General features: G+C 55.2%; 2 protein-coding genes across 5 annotated transcripts in view; one reads left to right on the top strand and one right to left on the bottom strand.

Moving 5' to 3' along the window:
- HSF2BP (heat shock transcription factor 2 binding protein) overlaps positions 1–670 on the bottom strand; it is a 93,019-nt gene extending 92,349 nt beyond the window's left edge. For both annotated transcript variants that reach the window (XM_049627773.1, XM_049627774.1), the window contains exon 1: positions 543–670. The gene's annotated coding sequence lies outside the window, so the exon portion shown is untranslated. The remainder of the gene's footprint in view (positions 1–542) is intronic.
- A 74-nt stretch (positions 671–744) lies between these two features.
- RRP1B (ribosomal RNA processing 1B) overlaps positions 745–22,921 on the top strand; it is a 22,887-nt gene continuing 710 nt past the window's right edge. The window contains exons 1-15 of one of the 3 annotated variants that reach the window (XM_049627770.1): positions 745–986; positions 8,046–8,128; positions 9,672–9,729; positions 11,026–11,111; positions 11,681–11,742; positions 12,092–12,221; positions 13,089–13,153; positions 13,594–13,775; positions 15,484–15,575; positions 16,203–16,300; positions 17,204–17,223; positions 17,878–18,006; positions 18,518–19,182; positions 21,115–21,270; positions 22,301–22,364. In XM_049627770.1, coding sequence (XP_049483727.1) covers positions 857–986; positions 8,046–8,128; positions 9,672–9,729; positions 11,026–11,111; positions 11,681–11,742; positions 12,092–12,221; positions 13,089–13,153; positions 13,594–13,775; positions 15,484–15,575; positions 16,203–16,300; positions 17,204–17,223; positions 17,878–18,006; positions 18,518–19,182; positions 21,115–21,270; positions 22,301–22,364 — 2,020 coding nt within the window. In that variant the 5' untranslated portion in view covers positions 745–856. Of the gene's footprint in view, positions 987–8,043; positions 8,129–8,438; positions 8,709–9,671; positions 9,730–11,025; positions 11,112–11,680; positions 11,743–12,091; positions 12,222–13,088; positions 13,154–13,593; positions 13,776–15,483; positions 15,576–16,202; positions 16,301–17,203; positions 17,224–17,877; positions 18,007–18,517; positions 19,183–21,114; positions 21,271–22,300; positions 22,365–22,921 lie in introns of those variants that run through there. The other 2 variants (XM_049627772.1, XM_049627771.1) reach the window with 2 other exon arrangements.

Here is a 22,921-nt window from a genome sequence, read left to right as displayed (position 1 = left end):
CCCCTGCCATCCTCTGCATTGGGACCTGACCCTGTCCCTACCATTCCCTGCACCGGGACCTGCCCTGTCCCTGGACCTGCCCTGCCCCTGCTATCCTCTGTACCAGGACCTGCCCCTGCCATCCTCTGCACTGGGACCCGACCCTGGCTCTACCATCCCCTGCACCAGGACCTACCCTGTCCCTGGACCTGCCCTGCCCCTGTACCAGGACTTGTCTTTGCCCTGGGACCTGTCCCGGGACCTGGACATTGGGAGACGCTGGAGGGCCCTGCCTCCGCCAGCAGCAGAGGCTCAGACCTGGACCCCGTCAAGACGGCCCCTTAATGGGGCTGTCCCCAACATCCCGCCAAAAACCCCAAGGACTGCCATCTTCTCAGTCTCCACCCCGCAGAGGCGGCTCGAGGAGTCCAATACAATTAAAAACTCAGTGCTGTCTATCTCGTAGGTGAGTAATCGATCGGATGGAGATTTGTAGAGTGAGTTTAAAGATTGTAGACTACGGCCATCCATCTCTTCCCGGCCAAGACCCATCGCTAGCTAACCTCGCCGCCAAACGCCCAGAGATGTGGCGACAAGAGACAGCGGAGACGCAGGGGAGTGAAACCGAGACCGAACTCGAGCTGGGCTGCACCGCCCACTGCCTGGGTCTGCCGCGCTCGCACCCAGAACGCGCTGCGAGAGGTGGCCGGCGCCTTTGTGACGCCATCAGCCCGCGCGCCGCCCCCGCCCCGCCGCCGCCGCCGAAGCGAGCCGCCTTCTGCGCAGACGCGGCCCCGGGCTGCTCGGCGGCGGCGGCGGCGCGGGGGGAGGCTGCGGGCGGCGGGAGGCTGCGGCCGGGGATGGTCCAGCGGGCGCGATGGCCCCCGCCATGCAGCCGGCCGAGCTCCAGTTCGCCCAGCGGCTGGCGTCCCACGAGAAGGGCATCCGGGACCGCGCGGTGAAGAAGCTGCGCCAGTACATCAGCGTGAAGACGCAGAGGGAGACAGGTGGGCGCCCGGCGGTCAGCCGCGCCACATGGCGGCCGGGCAGGGGGGCCGGGGGGAGCCGGGGGAGCGGCGGGCGCGAACTCGCACTCCCGCCGCGGCCCTGTGTGCCTCCGCGCGGTGGGACCCGCTTCCTGCTGGGGCCAGCCGGGTGTGACGGTGGAGGGGCTGCAGCCCGCAGGGGCGAGGTGGTCTCGGCGAGTGGCGAAGCCGGGAGTGGACGAGTCTGTCCGACCCCGAGCCTGCCCCTTGAGTCACCAAACTGAGCCCGGTTTCTTCTGCTGTGCTCTCCGTTGATGCACGTGTTTATCTGACCCACACCCACCTGAGGTGCGGGAGTTACAGGAGAGGAGAGAATCCCTACTTTGAAAGTTGCACTAGTAAATCGGGGCGGGGGCTGGATAACTAAAAGAGAGTTTTACAAGTGGAGGCAAGGAAAGGAAAATCACGGGAAGAGGGAGCTCCTCTACATAGGCTGTTCCAGGAAGGCCTCTGGGTGACGTTCAACGGATTCCAACAGGCGGGAGAGAAGAGCGAAGCTGCCCTAGGAGTGGCTGGAAGACCAGTTAAGTGAGAGAGGGGGAGGGTGTTAGGACTTAAAGTTGGAAAAGACAGCAGTGGCCAGGTCACACGGGGCCTTCTAGTTCGTTTCTTAACTGCAGTGGGGTGCTGTTGAAGGATTTCATTTACCTGAGCCAAGGTACGGTCTGTAAACCCTCGAGAGCATGAACCATCATAGGCGGTGGAGCTTTTACGTTGTGCAGGGATGAATTTGGATTTACTGCTAATGCTAATGCATTTAGAGTCTACTTGAAAGAACGGGTACCATCTATCCCAGTACTGACTTTCTTAGTTTGTTTTGTTTGGAGGAGAAATCCCAAAAAGACTGCCCAGGGAAAAGAAAATAACAGTCTGATGGCAAGTCTGCTAGAAAGGAATGAGGACCGAATTCCTAACTTCAGTTCTGTTAGGGACCTCCCTGAGGGGTTTCATTCACATGGTTTCGGGCATCCCCAGTACACTGAAGGTTCCTAAGTCTAAGTGTCTAGAGCAGATCTGGCACTTGCGCCGGGGTGTCCCCTGGGCACCTCGGACTCAGAGGCCCACAGGTGACTCGTTTTCCTCCCCCTAAAACCCGTTCTCTCCTGCTTCTCGTCTGCCGCCTGTGTTCTCGTATCTTGGATGCTGTCCCCACTCTCTGCTCACTCTGGCTGGACACGTGGTGACGGCCTAGACTCCTTCCGGATCTTCGCTCCCCACCCCTCACCCATTGTGTCTTGCTTCTACCATCTTTCCCCGTCTGACATCCTCTGACCTCACTGAAGACCCCCTTCATCTCAGCCAGACCTCTGAACTTGATCACTTCCTAACCAGTCTCCTTAACTCCGTCGGCGCCGCTCTTAAACCCATCTTCCGCCAACCAGCCCAGGGCCATCTTCCTAAGGCAGTTCTGATCACGTCACCTACGTCCCTGGGTTTCCAGGTCTGCAGGTAATGGTCCGTCCTCCCTTTCTCTTCCTACCTCGGCCCCTACGTGACTGCTTCGTCCTGGATCCGCATTGTTTCTCAGCTCTCTACCTTTGCTTCTCTTGTTCACTCCTAGCATCCCGTTCAACACAGCTTCCTCCAGAGTGCCTTGCCTCCCATCTCACCCCACCCCTCCAGGATTCCAAACTATCCAGTGGGTCTCAGTGGCAACACTTAGGTCGCTTCTTCCTAATCTGTTAGTGTATCATAGTGTATCGTTCTGCGCCCCCTCCCCCCCACCCGGTGGTGGAAGTTTCCAGTCTGTCTGCTTGGCTGGAAGTGAGAGCAGTGGGAGCGCGTGCAGGCATCCGCGGACTCACCTGTCTGAACACAGGAAGGGAAGAGAGGCCAGATGCAGTACATACGGGCCAAGATGGCCAGACAGAACCTGTTGCTCAAACCTTTTTGATGAGCAGGCTCAGGATCTGAAATGCTGAGGGGACACAGGGCCATGATGCCAGGGGGTTTACACCAGTGCCCCCAGGGTCCTGTCTGCTCTGCGCCCATCACACTGAGAGTGATTTGTTTCACGCTTTTGTTTGCCACCATGTCCACGCTGCGTGGAGTACGCTGGGCCTGCATAAGAGGAGCTGCAAGGCGAATGTCGTAGGCGCGGCAAAATAGGCAAGGCCTCTGCCTCCACTATGCTCCCATCAACGTGAGATGCAAGGTGGGAAATAACTTGTCCTGACATTTGCATCTCACCGGCAGGCCCAAAGTCTGTTGCCTTTTGTCTCGGGCATAGTAAATAAAATCTCAAATGTTACTGATGCAAAGAACTGCCCGTGAGCAACATAAATAGCTTTGTGAGATTTTTTGTTTTTAAGTAATCTCTACACCCAGCATGTGGCTCAAAGTCAGGACTCCAAGATCAAGAGTAAGATGCTCTACTGACTGAGCCAGCCAGGCGCCCCCGTAGCCTTGTAATTTTGGAAACAAATTGGAAACCTTTGTAGTGCTTAAAGGAGCTAAATGTTGCTCTGGTGTTTTAACTGTTCACACAGAGCACTCACAGAATGACCACTGTCTGTGGTTTTACTCACGAGAGATCATCCGTCTGTCTTCAGCAAACACAAAGCACTTACTGCGTGCTATTGTTATTCTTGGCCCCAGGGATAGGGCAGTGAACAAAAGAGACAAATCCCCACCCCCACCCCCCCACCCCAGTTTTATCGATTCTGCAACTTGACACATTTGACATCTACAGAAACTGAGACGTATCTTGAAGTCCACCTTGTGACTTTTATTTGCCCTCTTTCATTTGGTGACACATAAAATAACTGTACAACTGAGAGTTGCCGGGGTCTCAGATACAGTGATGGGGAAAGTGTCTCTTCATTCTGACACGTTTGGGGGTTCCTGGACCGAGAAGCGAGAATAAATGAGAGCTGTGGATGTGTGTGTGCATGTGGTTTTGTTTTTTTGTTTTTGCTTTTTTTTAACATTTATTCATTATTGAGAGACAGACACAGAGGGTGAGACAGACACAGAGTGGGAGGGGCAGGGAGGGAGGAAGACACAGAATCGGAAGCAGGCTCCAGGCTCCGAGCTGTCAAGCACAGGGCCCAACGCGGGGCTCGAGCCCACAAACCGTGAAATCATGACCTGAGCCAAAGTTGGACGCTTAATCGACTGAGCCACCCAGGCTCCCCAAGAGCTGTGGATGTTTTGACTGACCCTGGTGTGGACTCACCCCCACCTCACATGGCTCCTGAGCTCATCGTGTGCTGACAGTGGCCGTCAGGCTTTCTCATTTCACAGCTTGTTGGAATTTACTCAGCCCATGTCTCACTTCATGTTCACCCCGTTTGTTGTGAAATAACTAAACGTATGTTGTTGCCAGAAACTTAAGCGACATTAAGTTAAAGAAACTCAACCCCAGGGGCGCCTGGGAGGCTCATTCGGTTAAGCCTCTGAATCTTGGTTTTGGTTCAGCTCATGATCTCGTGGTTCTTGGGATCGAGCCCCACATCAGGCTCCTCACGGACCTGCTTGGAATTCTCTCTCTCTCTCTCTCTCTCTCTCTCTCTCTCTGTCCCTCTCCCTCTCCCTCTCCCTCCCCCCCTCTCCCTCCCTCCCTCTCTCTCTCCCTTTCTCTCTCTCTCTCAGTCGGTAAATAAACATTTTAAAAAGACTTAAAAACAAGTTTAAAAGAAACTGGTAGTTGGTTTTTACCACCTAAACTCCTGGGTGAAAATGAGTGGTTTTTCTACGTGTATTGAAAATACATGTTTCCAAAGGGAAAAGAGCTCCAGTGGCCTATGGGTGGAGAACACGAGACAATCCTCACACCTGCCAACTGGGTCGTGCTTCACTCTTACGAAGCGCTTCTCGTACGTGCTTTCAGTTTTGTCCCTGACCATGAGCCGTGCACGTATTGTAGGCGAGGACACGGGCCTACGGGCTCGTTGACGGTTTTCTGCTGCAGCACAGCTAGTAAGTAGCAAGCTGGGGCCTCACCGTGGGTTTGTGACCACCACACTTTTGCTGCCTCACGTAGGATGAAACACTGAGAATATGTCTTCACGTGCAGCCCCTTTCCTGCCCGCCGTCTGGGATCCACTGTCGCTCTGTTACTCTGCTGAAATCCACAGTCTTCCGTTACATAAGCCTCTCCAGAGCTTGCCGCACCTCCAACTCCTACAGGCGTGGGTTCGGCACAGTTACTTGGTCTGTCGCATCGTCACTCGGTGCTGATTTGACACACGGGTGCACTTAGAACAATCCTCCGGAGATCAACATAACACGGTGCTATTTTTAAGTGAAAAAGGCCAGAATTTGGAGTATGTAGAACATGCGATGCTTTTCGGGTTATATACACAGCTATGCATCTGTGCATTTCTGTGCTGCATGTAAGTATTATGTCGAAGCACAGGAAAGATCTGGATGGAAAGATGTACCTCAGGCAGATAGCAGTGGTCCCTCTGGGGTCCAGGAGGTAGTGAACAAGGCACCTTTGATTGTGTAACTTCTGGTGTAATATACGAATAGGAATTTTTTGCAATAAAAGTGTATTATGGAATGAGACTCTTTCAGTTACAACTTGACAGAATGTCCAAGCCAGACTAGTTTGAAGGGGAAAACCAAGCACAGCCTCATGCAGGAGCTCGACTGATAGTGCCAGAACTGTTTCCTACACAGCGGACTCTGCTCCCCTAGATCGGCTCCCTTCTCAGGCAGGCTCCCCAGCACGTGGCACAGTGGCCGAGTGCAGGTGCGGACCGTGTCCCCTTCCAGTCCGCTGGGAGAGAGCGACTCTCCTGAAGCCTGAGCAGGAGCCTCGGCGAGGAGGTCGTCTGTGCCTCGAACCAGCCCTGTGGCCAAGAGGACTCAGGCTAATTTGGAATAAGCCCAGCTTGCCGGCTCCCCTCTGTGTCTGGCGAGCCCCACCTAGACCCCTGCCTCCCCCGCTGGGCCCTGCCTGGTAGGGGGCAGCGCTGGAGGGGCAAACAGTATGGCAGAAACGGGGATACCCAGCACCAGGCCTCACACAGGAACCAGCGACGTTCAGTCTTGTTTGCTCGTAAGTTTGCCTGTGGTTATGGCTTTCTAGTCCCCTTGTGAAGAGTTTTCTACACAAAGAGAACTGAAACAGCCCATGGTAACGCTGTGGTAACCTCATACAGTGCTTGTTTCCTTGTTTTTTATTACGACTGTTTCAAACATATAAAAAGCGTACCCGTCACTCTGCTGCAGCATCTGTTAATACCCGGTTTGTGTCATCTGCCCACTTCCTCCTCCCACGAAAGCCTTGGGAAGCAATCTCAGACATCTCATTTCTTCCCCACGTACCTCAGTATGTATCTCTAAAAGATGAGGACTCTTTCTAACATGATCACAGTACCCTTATCACATCTTTCTTAAAAAAACTCCTTTATATGAAATACCTAATCTGTTGGGTTTTCCCGTCATCATCTCCATTTTTCTAGGATTCATCAGAATCCAAGCAGGACCCGGTTTGCCTGTGGTCGTTCGGTCTGCGGCGCCCATCCGTGGTTTTCCCTCTTGCAGCTTGCTTGTTGCCGGAACTGCGCCATTTGCCCCATGGAGTCTCTCGTGTTTGGGGTTTTGCTAGCTACATGCCATGGTCTCACTTGACATACTCCTCTGTCCCCTGTATTTCCCCCCAAGCTGATATTAAATAGATTCGACATGATGTCGGTTCGTTTCGGTAAGACTATTTACCGGGGGGTGCTGTGCCCTTCTTTTGCATTACATCCTGCATTGAATGGAGAGTCGGGTCTGCGGGCCCAGATGGGTCAGTAGGTTTGGGTGTTGCCGGCCTCATGTATCCATTCCAAGTTCCACTGTGCTTTTTCATCTGATGCTTTCCCAGCCATTGGTGATCCTTGCCCCAACCCCAAATTCATTAGTCTTAACATGACTGAATGTAAGTACAGGTCACTTTGACAGAGTTCCTGTGGTCCTGACTGCGGCGGTCTCCGATCTGGGGGTCCGAGGGAATCAGTCACCGGCGCCATAGTTGTGCTAGCGATAGGCGCCCAGGCGTGGCTTGTGCCATAACAAGGGGGGGGGGGGGGGGGGCAGTTGCCACATGATTTGCCCAACCCCTAAAGGAAATGTATTGTAATAAACTTCACTGTAGTTTCTGGTATATGGATTTTAAGTGAGAAGCTATCACAAAGAATAAAAATGTGCCCTAATAAAATTGTTGATATGAGAAAGGTCTTCAATAACTTGGAAACCAATACCTAGGTATGTAAGTATCTTTAAAGGTACGAAGCTCACTCCGAATATACTAAGTAAACTTCAGTACATCAAAAAGGATTTGTTTGCCACTTTTTAATTCTCTTTTGGTACGTTGAAATTACATTGATTCCAAACGTATGCGTATTGTGAGGTACTTGTGAGGTTTACCTCGTTTGTCCTACTTCGATATTCCGAAAGATTTTTCCTAGTGCCTGCTAGTGAAGTATTAACACAGGCCATTTGCAACATGCCCCAAGACTCGAGGATTGTGTTTGTTCTCCATGACACCTGGGGTCTGCCCAGGACCTAGAAGGCTATGTGTGACTCGTAGCTCAGTCAGAGGTATGGTACGGGGCTTGAAAATGAGTCAGAAGAAGGCTAACCAGGTTGATGTCCCTTCAAACCGGCTATCATTGCCCAGTAAGTGAAAACCATAACCAGGAGGGAAAGAGATCAGGGTTTCGCCGAGTTTGACCTCTTGGCAGGATCCTTAAAAAGGTATCCTTGCAACAATATCCCAGGGCTCTGCCGGTTTCCGTGGGGCCGGGTATACGGGACGCGAATCCTCATCTTTCGTAGGATTTGCGGTGTTATTTTGTAAGACTGATGAAAGTGTTGGTGTGCAGGATGAGATGATAAAGCTACATGGCCCGTGTGTGTTTATTTTGTACCACAAGGAAGTGTGTGCCTCAAATTTAAAAAGACATTGCGGGCGAAAGAATGAAAATGTGGTATTGCTGTCGCTGCCCGTGAGGCAGCGCGAGGTGCTGGGACAGGAAATGGGAGGATTCTGAAGTAAGACGTCTGTGCTGTTTTGTCCCCTAGGAGGTTTCAGTCAAGAAGAACTCCTAAAAATATGGAAAGGGCTCTTCTATTGCATGTGGGTGCAGGACGAACCCCTCCTACAGGTAACACACAGTTCCCTTGTCCTCTGGCTGGGTGTTGTGGCCCAGATGGATAGAAGGGGCTTGCTCGTTCCCTGCTGTGTCGGTCCCCCGTGCACAGAAACAGCTCAGTCACCGCCCGGGGTTCAGTTGCCCACCTCTCGTCCATCTAGAGAGGGACACGGTGCCCAAGTCACCTTTTCAAACAACAAAGAATATGGATAAAGGGAGATTGGGTATTTCGCTGTCATGCTTTCATAGGCTGGTTCCATGGTAGGTGTCACGTGACTTATTTTAGTTTCTGTTTCCTCTTCTATTATTCGTGGTCGATAAGGGCACGGCACTAGTCCGAGAGCCTGTGAGCACCGGGCTCTGGGCTCACCTCTGCCATGATTTAAGTGGGTGCCAGGACCGGGCAGCCACCTTGCCGGGGCCAGGATCTCTGTAAAGCAAGCGGTGGCCCCCCACCCGACATCCCACCCTCGAAGTCCGTGGAGACGCACAGATGTGCACGTGCTTCTGGACCCGTCTGCCAAGCACCCTGAGCCCCACCACCAAGGCGCTGTAGGGAAACGGCTTTCGGTGTCCACAGACCTTTGTTCTGGTGTGTAACAGCTAGTGGAGGCTAAGCCTTGAGGAACGCGGTGTGAAACGCTTCGATAGATAAAACGCCACAGATTGTATTTGTCTGGATTTTAACGTGCAACTTTGCCACTTTCCCAGACCGCGTAGTAGCGGGCTTTGATTTATTGCTTTTACTGCACTGAACGTATTTTGAGTAGGACAGCAGGGCAAAATATTTGTAAGTTACATTCAAAAGTAACAGCCGACGGCTTTAGCGGAGGAAGAAAACGTGAACGAGAGCGTCATTTTCCCGTCTGGAGTTCAGTTAAAATGGGGGAGGAGGACTCGAGGCCAGGTGAAGCGCAAGGAATGCCGAGGAGGACTGTTCTTTTCTTTCGTAACTTGTGAACAGGATTCTCTCGCTGACGCTCCCCAGGGTGGGCCTCTTCTCAGAGCCAGCCCGGCCAAGTCTCCCCACAAATGAGCTTTGCTGCGTTGTAGCAGGCGCTCTGCACCTGAGCCCTTGCCCTGGACAGAGCCTGGAGGGGAGCCGTTAACCTCTGCTTCACCCCCCCACCCCCGCCTCTGCAGCCTGCCTCCGAGCAAGCCCAGCACAGGACTTCCTGGTTCCACACGCACCCCTGCGGAGTGGCAGTCCCCGGGTCTACCCATCGGCGCTCCCCTCGCCGGCTCCCGTGTTCCGGGATTGGGGGCTTAGAATAGAATCTCACTTTAAGGTCTATGTTTTTGAAGCCAGGAATTGACAGCTCGTTTGGAGCTGAAGCTAGAGATACTTTTCTAACCAGGCAGCGTGACCCTCACGGGCATGTTACGTTGTAGTCCGCTGGGATCAGAAGTTCCACGTCCGGTAAAATTCAAATCCTGACGTGACAGGAGGTCAGGACCCCAGCAGATGCGGGAGGAGAGCAGGCTGCGGTGCTGTCCCCTTCTCCGTGCTGCCGCCTAATAACCCCGCTGTCTCTCCCCGACCCCGCCTTTGCAGGAGGAGCTAGCAAACACTATTTCCCAGCTCGTCCACGTTGTTAACAACTCGGAGGCCCGTAAGTCCTGATGTTTTCATGACTTTCCAAACTTTCTTGTTCATCAGCTTTGGTAACTTGCCTAGGAAACTAGGCAATATTGTTTCTTCTCCTTCCTTCAAGTTCCAGTTTTCCAGGGGGCTTGTTGTACGTGAACCTGGGGCTTCCTTCCAGTGTGCAGATGTCAGGCGACAAACCTTCCCTGTGGGAGAGCCGTGATGAGCTTAGATGTGGATCCCAAAAGAGGGCAAACAAAAGAGGCGCCTTGTGCGGTTGAATCACGGGTGACATCTCAAAAGATTTCAAAACAGTGGTTTAAGAAATGAAAATCTCCAGAGTCTCCAGATTCTGAGTTGCTTTAACACTCCCAGGGGCCACGTGTGCTTGTGCCCGTGTTCGCTATAAGCTCAGTGTGCCTGGCTGTCCTCCTGGAGACCGGAGCCAGTTGAGGTCGTCATTGGTAATAAACCGTAAAATAGCCCCGCTGTACCAAGAAGAGTGGAGGGAGAGGTGAATTCTTCCTGAGATGTTCAGGCTTTGATCACTGACAAAGGAAGAAACAGACGGCAGAGTTGGTGGGTGCTGCTTGGTGCTCCTTGGAGCAGAGCCATCCACCCGGCCTTAGTGACCCCAGTGGCTGTCCAGGTCTCAGCCAGGTCCCAGCCGACTTCCGCACGTGGAATATCATCTAGGTTTTCACTTATCAAGAAAGAATTATGCAAAAAGAAGTAAAACAAACCAAGAAAATCAACAGTTATTTTTGGATGGAAAAGTGGTAGTTTCATGGCCCAGAAGACAAAAATAGAATGTTCTGTTAGAGCTCATCCAGCTGACACAGAACATGAAACAAAAAGCTGAGTTTCTACGCAGCTCGTCCAAGTGTTCATCAAAATTAAGGGCTTTGGATCCATTATTAGGTGTAGGTGGGTGGGAAGGGCCCGTAGATGTGGCTCAGAGAGTTTTTTATTTTAATAGAAATATTTTTTTAATAAAAATATTTAATAGACCAAAAATATTTTAGTAAAATATTTAATAGAAGTATTGTAATAGAGTTGGCCTTGTAAGTCGATAAAGACAAAGGCCACACAGAGCATTGTAGCTGAACATCAAGATAGTACCAGCCTTCCTGTCTTAGTAGGTTTTTATTCAAACACGAAGGAAATCACCGAGCGTATTTAATTATTGACCAAATAGCTGCCGAAAACCCTTGGAGAAGGTAAATGACAAGTGATGCTAGTTTGTTTCTCTGTACTTTCTTGCTTTATGGTAACGCATGAGTGTGAACACCAAGCATTCAAAGCCTTTTGTTCACTGCAGAACACCTGTTCATTCAAACCTTCTGGCAAACGATGAATCGAGAGTGGAAGGGGATAGACCGGCTGCGCCTGGGCAAGTACTATATGGTAAGATCTGAGCACCTTACCCCGTCTGCTTCAGAAGCCCCTGAAGGGGGGATGTTGAGCGTCTTGAGAACAACAGGAAAAGGTTTATCTGTGAAGCAGAGGGGGCTCCAGGCTTAGTGTGTTGAGAGGTAACGCGATCAAGGGAGGGCGTTTGAATATGTGCTCGAAGGCGGCTCTGCTCTTTCAGCTGTTGGGGAGGAGTTTGGGATCCTTAGTTAACACTCTCTGCGGAAAAGGAAAAGGTAAATGCGGGGCGCCTGGGCGGCTCAGTCAGTTGAGCGTCCGACTCTTGATTTCCGCTCGGGTCATGATCTCACGGTTCGTGAGATCAAGCCTCGCGTCGGGCTCTGTGCTGACAGTGTGGGGACTGCTTGGATTCTGTCTCCCTCTGTCTCTCTCTCTTTCCCTCTCTCTCAAAACAAACATTGAAAAAAAAAGAAAAGGTAAATGCGGTTGTCGTGACGATATTTTCACTTCGGAGATGCAGGCTGTAGCAGTTCCATTGGGGTCTTTGCTGTGCCAACTGACCTTTCTTTTCCTTTTGTAACCAATTTGTTGTCCGTCTTTAGCTGATCCGTCTGGTCCTGAGGCAGTCCTTTGAAGTTCTGAAGCGAAATGGCTGGGAAGAAAGGTCGGTAAAGGATCTGGGAAGGCACTGGGCAGCCTCGAAACCTGCGAGGTAGCAGTGTGTTCTCAAGCCTTTCCATGAGCTCGTACGAAGTGGCTCCTCTTTGCCTCCCGTTCTCTTACCTGCTGTGAGAGGCAGAGCTCCCCACACGTGAAGAGCTCACAGCCCGGTAGAGGCTTCTCAAGGGGCTGAGCACACACGCCGCACTTCAGACCGATTTCGGTGGCTGCTTTTCCCTCGTGGGACTGTTTCAGCCTTGCGTCGTGTTAGGCGGTGTGGCCCCGGGGGTGAACGTGACTGTGTTCTTCGGCCACGCTGCGGTTAATGGAGCCGTGTGCTTTGTGTTCTTCAGCCGAATCAAGCTATTCTTAGACGTCTTGATGAAGGAGATCTTGCACCCTGAGAGCCAGTCTCCTGATGGAGTGAAGTTCCACTTCATCGGCATTTACCTGGACGAACTGTCCAAAGTGGGAGGGAGAGAGGTAAGGAGCAGACTTCCCGCCAGCGGCAGTGACACGGCTGCTCGCCTGGTCCGGACTCTGGCTCTTCCCCACGTGGGCCTGGAGGGCGGAGGACAGGCTGCTGTCGCCACCTGTGTCCCCAGCGCCTCTCCCACCCGACTTGACAAACCCTTCCCCGTGCGGGAATGTATCCTAAGCGGCCAGTGGGGCACGTGAACGAAGATCGTGCACTGAGGGCGCTCTCGGAAGGCTTCCTTGTAAAACAGTTGAAAGCCGCTTACACAGTCCAGTCATAACAGCAGGATGTGCTCGCGGTGTTGACTCTTTAAAAAGCAGGAGGGAAAAAGCCACAGACGCCGCAGTGCCAGTGGCACGCCTCTTCCCACGCTGTTTACGCGTGAATGGACAGTGCAGGAAAGGAGACGTGTTTTTAGCCTGCAGGTGATATCTGCATTTGGAATTACCAGGCCTTTTTTATTGTTTTAGTTTCACACTATTTTACGAGTGTTCCGCAGCGAACACGTATTCTTTTCATTAAAAGAAAGCAGGGATAGTTCCTCGGTCCGAACAGTTTCCGATGGTGTCCGAGCAGAGCCTGTCTGTAAGGGAGAGAACGCAGAGCAGCACGGGTTGATGGGGGGGGGGGGGGGGGGTTCTTTGATGCCCCGGTGGCTGGAAGACAGCCGTGACCCTTAGATGACCTTTAGCCTGGCCCAGAGCGTCTGGATGATTCACGCAGAGCGGATCTTGGGAGCGGCTCTCCGGGAGAGGTGTTGACCTTCATCAGCCTACGTGAAAACTGCAAATGCTTCCTCTCTCTAGGACCTATCAGGAGCAAAGGCTCTTTTTCTCCCCTCATTGTTTCCCTACTTTGTTTCTAAATTTCAGCTTTTGGCAGATCAGAATCTCAGGTTCATTGATCCATTCTGCAAAGTCGCTGCCAAGACTAAGGAGTAAGTGATTGCCGTGTTTGTTTTCTCTGTTTCATTTGGTGCTTCATTGTGGGTGATGGTGGTAAACTTGTGAAGTGCCATGCGAGTACCTGGGCTGGTTAAAATCCAGAGCCGGGACGGCTGAGCTCCGAATTTCTGGAAGCCGGACTCTGGAAGCTCGGAATCCTAATTGGGCTCCACTGGCTTTGCGGTGTGGTCTCAGGCCTCCAGGAGCCCCGCCCTCCCTCGGCCACAGCCCTGCCTGCTTTCAGCACGAGCCCCACCCCTGGCCTTGCACAGCCACAGCCGCACCTGGCCGGCCCTGGAGCGCGGCAGCCGGTGGGTGACGGCAGTGGGTGACACCAGGTGCCCGGTGGCTTCTCCCCGCCACACCCCTCCCGGGCCAGGGCCAGGCCCTCTGTTGTAACCAGCTTCTCGTCCCTCTTCTTACACACCCTCAGCCAGACATTGGTGCAGACTATAGCTAGGGGTGTTCTTGAAGTCATCGTGGACCAGTCTCCTCTTGGACCTGAAGAGACCCTCGAGGAACAGAAGCCTCAGGCGGGCGAGGGTGAGCCCTCTGAAGAAGAAACGCCTGAAAACGAGGTGGTGTGGAGACAAACCGTCAGTAGAAAGAAGACCGGTAAGAATTTCCTGCAGCAGTCTTTTTTTTTACACAAAGTTCTCATCGGATGAGCACTTTTTGATATATGTGCTGGAATCTTGCTGACTACGACCTGGAGGTCAGCACAGGTGGCTCGGCCGTGGGCTCCCCCAGAGAAAGGGCGCAGAGCTGCGTGGAAGGCCCACACCTGCCCAGGGGCCCTGGGTGGCGGGCACGTGCCTTCTCCCGGGACCACGACTCCCTCGAAGGTTTTACATTGTTTTGCTCTTCCTTTGGTTTTTATTTGTTTTTATTGTTTTGGGTTTTTGGATGTTTTAGACATCCTAATGTTGACTTGTATCTGCAAGGGGGTCCTCAGCAGTCACATTGCAAACACACACTTGTTTCTGTAGCTCTGCTGCCTGGTCTCCCAGGTCCCTCCAGGGCTCCTTCGCTTTGGGTGGATAACACTCGCTGTGGGCGGGCACCGTGCGGACACCGTGCGGACTGCTCCTGCGTCTGTAGCGGCTGCACGTGGAGCCTGCGTCCCAAGTTGCAGCCCATCCAATCTGGCGGTGGTTCACGGCATCTCGGCGCGGCACTGAAATGTCATTTAGCCCTTAAAAAGCAAAGATTTCAAAAAGTAATGGGATTTAATTTACACATTTTTTAATAACAGAACACCAAACTCTCTCTGTACAAGGAGCCAAGTGTGTTTTTAACATTGTGCCTTTAAAAATCTGGAAAGAGGGACGCCTGGATGGCTCAGTCAGTTAGGCGTCCAACTCATGATTTCGGCTCAGGTCACGATCTCATGGTTCGTGGGTTCAAGCCCACATTGGGCTCCACACTCAGTGAAGAACCTGCTTGGGATTCTCTCTCTCCCTCTCTCTTGGCCCGTCCCCTGCTCGTGCTCTCTTGCTCTCTGTCTCAAAATAAATACATAAGCTTTAAAAAAATAAAAATAAATCTGGAAAGATACCAAAATGTCAATTGTTGGTCGTGCGTGGCAGTTATGGGTGACTTCTGTTTTCTTTGTACTTTTGTCTGTTGTAAGTTTTCCACAGTGACCATACATTATTTTTTAACCAGAAAAGTCATTATCTTAAAAAGGGAGAAAAAGTCTCATCTTAAATTCCACGTAGGTGACAGAATTAATCAGATGACCTTGAGCAAGTGTCGTGTGGTCACAGGACCTGTCTCTGGCTCACCCCTGCGCACCAGGTTTCTGTCTGAACCAGAGACGCTCTCCCAGGCTCCTCTGTCGTGCTTGTTAGCAAGCACAAGGTCCTGCTCTCTTCTCCAGGCTGTGCCCTGAGGCCACACCACTAACGAACTCACAGGATTTGAAAAATTGTGAGTCTTTATCTACTTCTTCATGGGCCTCAGCACTCCTTGAATTATCCTTTGACTGCTACAAGTCGCATCGGTATTAATTTGTCTCCTGCAGCAGCTCCGTGAGAAGTTAGTGTGATAACGGTGTAGATTTTTGCCACAACCGCAGGTCGACCCCTTGGCCTTGGGCCGGGGGCGCGGAGGGCGGCAGCTGATGTGTCTGTGATGTGATTAAAAGGCAGAATGTGTGATGTGTGCTTTCTCCCAGAGTTCCTCTAACGAGACTCTTCGGGGAGATCATAAGTGTATTTGCAGGGGCTTCTCTGCAAGGAGACGCTGAGTGAGGCAGTGGCTCCTCCAGAAGAAGTCGTTGCCTTGTGTTTGCAGCTACGTCTTGGGTGTGTTTTGACAGCACTGAGCCAGCAGCACTCCGGGATGGACGGCGTCTGCGACGATGGGGCGAGAGGCGGCGGGCGCCTGGAGGACGCCGGGCCCCTGCTCCAGGTCGGTACGACGTAGATTTGCCGTGGAGTGGCCCGGCCGGCTGGGAATTAGGGTCAGAGCTCATTATCCACGAGGCCTGCCTGTTAAGTCGTCTTTAATCCCTTCACTCGCCGAAGTCACCTTCCTTACACGAGCTTATTGGAGACAAAGAAACGTAAACGTGACAGAATTTTGAAAGATGTCAGTCTTCACTTTGGCTTGAACCGTTGGGATCTGTTCCATTCGTACCGACAAGGCCAGCTCGGTGCTTCTCCCATAAGGAAAGGTTCCCGTGTTACCGAGTGTGAGTTGGACACCGAGACTGAATTTGCGAAGAAGCACACACCCAGGCAAACTTTATGTGGTGTGTTTTCCCACAGGTCTTGTTGTTGTTGTTGTTGTTTAAATAAATAAATAAAGCAGATAAAGAATAGTGTCCCCAAGAACAAACAGCACATTTTTCAAAGATACTGCTTAACCATCTGGTCACCAAACCTTAGCACTCGTTTGTGTTTAATAAGACCGTCTTGTTGCTGGATGCTTCTGGAATCCACGCTGCTGCTTTCTCTTAGCAGTGGGAATGACTTTCTAAGTCAGCGGTCTGGCTGCGGGTTTACGTCTCATTTACGTCTCGTTGTTCTCACGCAGTTCGACTACAAGGCTGTTGCTGACCGACTCCTGGAAATCACCAACAGGAAGAACACCCCTCCCTTCAACAGGAAGCGTCTCTCCAAACTCATCAAGAAGTGAGTGACTGGCGGGCGCTCCGCTGACATCCGCCCGGCCTTCCTTGCTTGTAGCCAGAGCAGCACTGCACGCACGTGGCTGCCCCCCCCCCCACCTCTGCAGCAGATGCTTCACGTGCCCGTAGCTCCCCTCCCGGGCCGCGTCCTGAGGGCATGAAGTATGCTGCTTAGGTGTTCTCGAGGTGGGCAGGGGTTTCGAGAACCCACTCCCTCACCCCCACCGCAGCCTGGCCAGATGTGGTAGTGGGTGTCACTGTGGCCATCCCGGCGGTTTGGCACAGAGCACCGTGGTTGGCGGCAGGGGGCACCCGAAGTTAACTGTCCTCTGTGGAGCAGGCGCCCTTCGGGGCACTTGACATGCATCATGTCATGTTCAGAGAGGCCCCGTAAGACCTGTCACTCCTGACCTCACAGATGGGCCGGCCGGGGCACAGGGCAGGTAACCGGCTGGCCCGAGGCCGCAGCCACCAGGTGGCAGGGCTGGACTCAGACCTGCTGTCCGCGCCCCCCTCCCCGGTGCTCTGCCGCCGGAGTCCTTGCCTCCCCCCAGCACGCGGCCCCTCACCCTTTTGTCCTGACACCAGCACCGGGTGGAGCGTTTTCTCCTCTGGGCGAACAGAGAAGAGAAGGGGCAGCTTCAACCTGAAGAAGGAAGTTTTCATCTCTTCAGTTTATGTGAACGAACCAAGATAGAATCTCTGGATCACCACATCCTGGAGGATGTTGGCCTTGAGGGCGATTCGTCCTCCACTTTGGGCCTTTGCCTCAAGCCTCCCCTTCTAGAGGGAGAAGGAAGTGAACTTAACACACGTCCAAATAGCACATCTTAAAAGTTATGTGCAGGTGTTTGCAGAGCATGGAAAGAAGGGGGTTTCTCAGAACTTCTCTTGATTTCTCTTTCAGATTTCGGGATCTCTCCGAAGGTGAGAATGTCTGAGGATTATCCCTGACGACGTTACGTGAGCAGGGCCCCACTGAGACGCTCACGCCAGATACTGAAACACGGGCTTGAGTGACACTGACTGGGAACACAAGACATAGCAGCCTTTTCCTGTGAAAGGCGTCAGCTCGGCAGGGCCCTTGTGAGAGCCACGGTGCCGGGCCTCTTCCAGCCGGCCCGCTTTCCCGTCCCGGGGACCCAGCGGATCCAGACCTGAGGCCGGAGGGAGGGGGGCATCGTTGTCTTAGCGGGAAGGATTTCTGGTGGTCGAGGAAGGTGCCAGTTTGATTCCTTAGGAAGAAGAGAAGTTAAGCTCTCGGGGCCCCTTTCCTTTGTTGTGGTCAGTTGAGCCCCTGGAGCAAAGCTGTTGTCCACAGGGACACGAGTGAGTTGGTGGCTCCCCCAGCCCCCCGTGCGCCTGGGCACTTAGAATGGGGGGCAGCTGCCCAACCCCGGTTGCGGTGCAGAGACGGGCAGGCCCCACAGTGTCCCCATCAGTAGCTGGCAGGCTTGGGCTGGGGAGGCGGTGAGGAGCCCAGATGAGCACACAGGACTCAGGTGGGGAATCTTCCCGTGTCAGGTGGGGACAGAGTCTGCCAGTCTCTAAGCTGACCAGAGTGGCTTTGGTGTCCAGCAGGCAGCCTATCCCGGCTCAGTTTTGCTGAGGACATTTCTGCTGAGGGAGATGACCAAACGCTCAACCGAGGAAAGCACAAGAAAAAAGGAAATAAACTTTTAGAGAAAAGCGACCCGGAGGAAGAAGGAGGTGAGCTGCACAGCTTGCCGTGGATGCGGGATGGGGTGGAGGATGCGGGCAGCCCGCGGGGAGCGGCGTGCGCCCCTGCAGCCCTGGCAGGCTGGGCCGGGTCTCCCTAGGTCCTTCCAGAGCCGAGCGTCAGCTTTGAATGTGTGTTGTTTTCTGCGGAACCGCTACAGCCTCCTAAGCTACAAGCGTTCATTTCCTCCTCGGGCCCCTTCAGGGTGGTGGCAAGGAGGTGGAGAACCAGATAGACCCCGCCCTCGGGAGCCTGTGTTCTGTTTCCGCCCCGGGCCCGTGGGGAGTGCCGTAGGGCCTGAAAACCGTGGTGATGGCCATCCCATCCCTGTGGGAACAGGCCTTAGGAGGGTTTGTGGTCCCAGCTGGGACAGGGAATGGCGCCCACGACAATGCTTGCGGGGTGTGGGGGACACAGAGGGCCAGGGCCCTTCTGGGGGTGGGACACGGGGAAACCGTCTCCCCGCCGTGGGCACCTGTGTATTGGCGTGTGTGTCTCTAGGAAACAAGTCCTTTCTTGCTGAAGAAGAGGAGAGCGAAGGCGGTGTTCAGAAGAGAAAAGGGAAAAAGAGGAGGAAGGTCCATCTCCAACCAGAGCATTTAGGGTCGGGGGCTCCGGCCCTGCCCCCAGAACAGAACGGAGGCGGGGAGCCGGAGGGAAGTCTGGGAAGAGCCCAGAAGATGCCTGCGGCTGAGCCGGGGGCACCAGCTGCCCCTCGCCCCCAGGAGCACAGCGTTTCGGGGCCCGCCCCAGCGCAGGGTAAGAGGAAACGACCGAGGAAGAGAAGCCTGAGGGTCCAGGGCGAGAGCTCGGAGTCCACACCACCACTGCCTCGGGGGGACGAGGCCCGGGAACCGTCCCCTCCGGCACCCCCTGCCAGCGGAGCCCCGGTCCAGAAGAGGCAGAGGACTCTCGGAGCCCTCCCGATCAACGGCAGCGGCCCCCCCGCGCTGGCCTGGCCCCCACCCCAGCAGCAGGGCCGTCAGGCCGGCCTGCCCCCGGGCAGGAGACTGAAGAAACAGAAGGGGGAGCCCAGCGGCCTTGACCTCTGCGACCCATCTCATCAGAAAGCCGCCATCTTGAAAAAGAGAAAGAAGGTGAAAGAGATGTGTGACTTGGAGCGCCGCGGAGGGTTGAAGGCCGAAGCCAGGCTCGTCCAGGCTCTGGTAAGGCAGCCGTCGCGGGGCAGGTGGGGGACACGTCCAGCCTCGAGGAAATAGAGACTCTCGGCCCTCCCCGTCCCCCATGAGGCTACTCCGAGGCTGCGGGAGGGTGGGCACCAGGCCGGGACGTCGTGCCCACGGCCGTGGGGGGCGCCGCCGTCCCGCAGCGTAAGTGCACAGACCGAGTCGCTGTCAGGCACTGGCCTCGACTCATCATCAGCTCCTGGCCGGTCCTTAGGCCCTTTCGGCAAAAGACGGGGCCCAGGATTTTCTTCTCTTTTGCTCTTTAACGAAGAGGCCACCTCTGCTTATACGTCTGAGCCAGCGTAAGCGAGCGGTCAAACTCTGGGAGGCATCTGTACCCGTGACGGCACAGTTCCGCTGGGACACCAGCCACGCCAGTCACGTGGGGGCCGCTCAGGGCGGCCTCACGTCTCAGCGGTGGTGGTAGAAGCGAAAACCTCGTGAGCCGCGAGGCCGCAGTATTTACTCCCCGCCCTTCCAGGACAGGCCTGCTGACCGCGTCCCGCTCTGGCACTTGCCGGCGCTGCCGTGCGCGGTTAGCTCGCCGAGGCCTTGCTCAGCGGGAACTTGAGTGGGCTGGGTTCTGTGCTGATCCCAGAACGACGGCGTCTCCGAGCGGTTAGCTCAGCTTGTGGTCAGAGCGAGTCTTCGCTGGGGAAGCCCTCGGAACTCTCCAGCGGGCTCCGGGAAGCCTGTTCTCACCTTTGACCTTTCCCTGACCAGCTCTGTCGCCTGTACCGTCGCCCCTTGGCCCTTCACACGTTCACTTGCTGCTCTTTCCTTGCCGAGAACATCAGGGAAATCTGTCTCGTTCCTCCGGCCCTTGGCAGCCTCTCTCAGGATTAGAACTACCGCGAAGTAAGCCCCGGGGTCACGGGAGGTTTTCCTCCCAAACGAGGCCCTGTGTCTCTGCCAGTGGGGCTGAAGGTCCGCAAGAGAGGCCCCCCGGGTCTGCCCCTCGCCGGCAGCGCTGTGGGCTCTGCGAGGGCAGGCAGCCCGCTCCCCAGCTAGGAACACCAAGACCTGGTGGAAGCTAGCAACGCGACGTCCGCTACGTTGGGCTTCCCGGACCCCGGGGACCCCAGAGCTGGAGCGGGGTCCTTGCCGTGGGTGCTGGTCAGCTGTTAGACACCCAGTGAATGTTCCTTATCTGCCCGTAAGGGACCCGCAGGGCCTCACTAGATGTCACCCTTGCCCTTTCTTACCGAACTTTCAGTGGAGGATGATGTCTCGGATCAGAAATGAGAAAATGGGGGCGCCTGGGTGGGTCTGTCAGTTGAGCGTCAGACTCTTGGTTTCGGCTCAGGTCGTGATCTCGTGGTTCGTGAGTTCAAGCCCCTCTTTGGGCTCTGCGCTGATAGGGTGGAGCCTGCTTGGGACTCTCCCTCCCTCTGCCCCTTGCGTCTGCCTGCTCTCTCTGTCTCTCAAAATGAGTAAACTTTAAAAAAGAAAAAAGAAAACAAATTACTTAACAGGTGGCCTTTGAAAGGCAGAAATCCTCAGAACAGGGGACCTAAGTTTAAAGATACACAAAGGCGGGTCTTGTGGGTGGGAGGATAGGCACCCTCTGGCCCGGTGGGCACGGTGCCACGAGAGCAAAGCCGTCGTGTGCGCGTGACTGCGCCCTGCCACGTGAAGAGGTGCCGTCAACCTCGTCTGGGAAGCGGCGGGCGTGGGGTGTCTGAGCTGCAGACGCTGCATCCTGGGGGCCCCGCCTGGCTGCGTGCGCACCCCTTCCCCCGTCCCGCTTCACCTCCTTGTGCTTGGGTGTGACCCCTCCTCTCCCCCCCTCTCCTCTCCTCCCCTCCCCTCCCCTCCCCTCCCCTCTCTTCCCCTCCCCTCCCCTCCCCTCCCCTCCCCTCCCCTCCCCTCCCTTCTCCTCTCCTCTCCTCTCGCCCCTCCCTCACGTAGGGCGGTGGGGGGGCTCTCAGCCCCTCAAAGAAGCAGCAGCTGAGGATGGAGAATGACTTCGTGAGGTTCGACACCCCCTTCTTACCGAAGCCCCTGTTCTTCAGAAAAGCCAAGAGCAGCAGTGCCTCTGCCGTCTCTGTGCGCCCTGCCGGGCAGGTCCGTGAGCTCTGCCCAGCGCCCCGGGCCCCCCTGCCCCCGCCTCCGCCCTCCCCACAGCCACACAGCCCCTTCCTGCCTAAAGGCCACGCCTGGGGCTCTGTGCACCGGGACTCTGCTTCTGCCCACGGCATGGCACTTGGGGGCCTGTTCAGGGAGCCCGGGTCTGCTGGGCAGAGGGCCCGAGCAGTCCTGGGGCTTGTCTCCTGGTGACCTGGGAGGGACTGAGGGATTGGTCGGGGCACCTGCAGGTGAGGTGGGTGGTGCCTCACCTTAGAATTCACGAAACGGGCCTAGAGGACGGGGAGGACCGGGACAAGGGCCCTCGCCCAGGACTCGGGGCTGGTCAGGTGCGGGGAGGAGCAGGCACTGTCCCCGTCACAGTGGCGGGAGAGGGCGGCGGCTGTCGTGGAGCACAGGGTCAGCTCTGCCAGCTGCCCCTGAGTGCTGCGGATCAAGGGACAGGCCGGGGCACAGGCTCGCCGGGGAGTAGCTGCTGTGTAAATAGCCTTGGACCCGTGACTGCCATGTTAACTAGTCCCAGGTAGGGCGTCGTGGGGACACTCGCCTGAGGGCCTGAGACTTGGCGCACAGAGGACTAGTTCCTCCGGTAAAGCGTTTACGGTGCGGAGTGGAATCGTGGGATCCACGCAGCAAAGGCAGGTGCTTCATCATGCAGAGTGGTCCACGTCCAGGAGTTTCCCAAATGAGAAACGACTTAGTTAACTGATGAATTGCTGGGACACCGAAATGAGTCTGGGAGGCTCTGGGAGGCGCGTCCTGCCCCCTGAGCAAGAGCCCGTCCCGGTGCGTGGTCCCGTCCCACGTACGCGCTAAAACTAAAACTCAGTGGGTGGGGTCCTCACGGCCTTGAAGCGCGAGCTGCTTGCCGTCACTTAGAAGCTGTTAGACACCACCGTGCTCGGCTTCCCTCCCCAAGGACGTAGCACGAGGCCGCTATGTGGCCAGAGATGCCAGGTCCGGGGCCTCCACCGCCACCGACTTACTCCCCTTTGTTCTCCCTTTGCAGCGAGACAAGACGCCCTCAAGCTCCAAGAAGGTCACCTTCGGGCTGAACAGAAACACGACTGCGGGTGAGTGTGGGGCGCGTCTCCCGCGGGGCACCTGCAGGTCCTGCTGTCCAGAGTTGCAAGGGTCGTGGGGACTCGGGGCCTCTGGAAGGAGGCTGTGTCCCTGGACCTGCCCACCCAGACGCTTCAGAGCCTGGGGGCATCTGACGGCCCCCCAGCCATAGCTGCCTCTGCTGACACGTGGAGTCACCTGCCCACGAGGAGACAGGAAAAGAGAGACAGTCTCGTCTCATTGCTTTTGGTGTTGGTGCCGCTCACTGCTTTGGTTCGGTTCAACGGAAACCACACGTTCTGAAAGTACACGATGAGTTTAAGACCTGACCCTTCATAGGGACCACAAGTAGTCGTGTGCGCGTGCAGGGTGGGGAGGGACCGTCAGGGAGGCCTTGTCCCGGGAGCTGGAGACGGCCGGAGTGGCAGGTCACCTGCAGAGAAAGGCTCCTCCTGCATCCGCTCGAGCCTCGGGTCCGTCTGCCTTCCGCCGCCACCGGGCCCCCAGAGTCCCTCTCAGAACCCGCCCCCCCCCCCCCCCCCCCCCCCCCCCCCCCCCCCCTGCCCCC

This window comes from Panthera uncia, chromosome C2 (genome assembly GCF_023721935.1).
Source record: "Panthera uncia isolate 11264 chromosome C2, Puncia_PCG_1.0, whole genome shotgun sequence".
Lineage (NCBI taxonomy): Eukaryota > Metazoa > Chordata > Mammalia > Carnivora > Felidae > Panthera > Panthera uncia.
The sequence above is the reverse complement of the archived record's forward strand: the minus strand, read 5'-3'. Positions and strand labels throughout refer to the sequence as shown.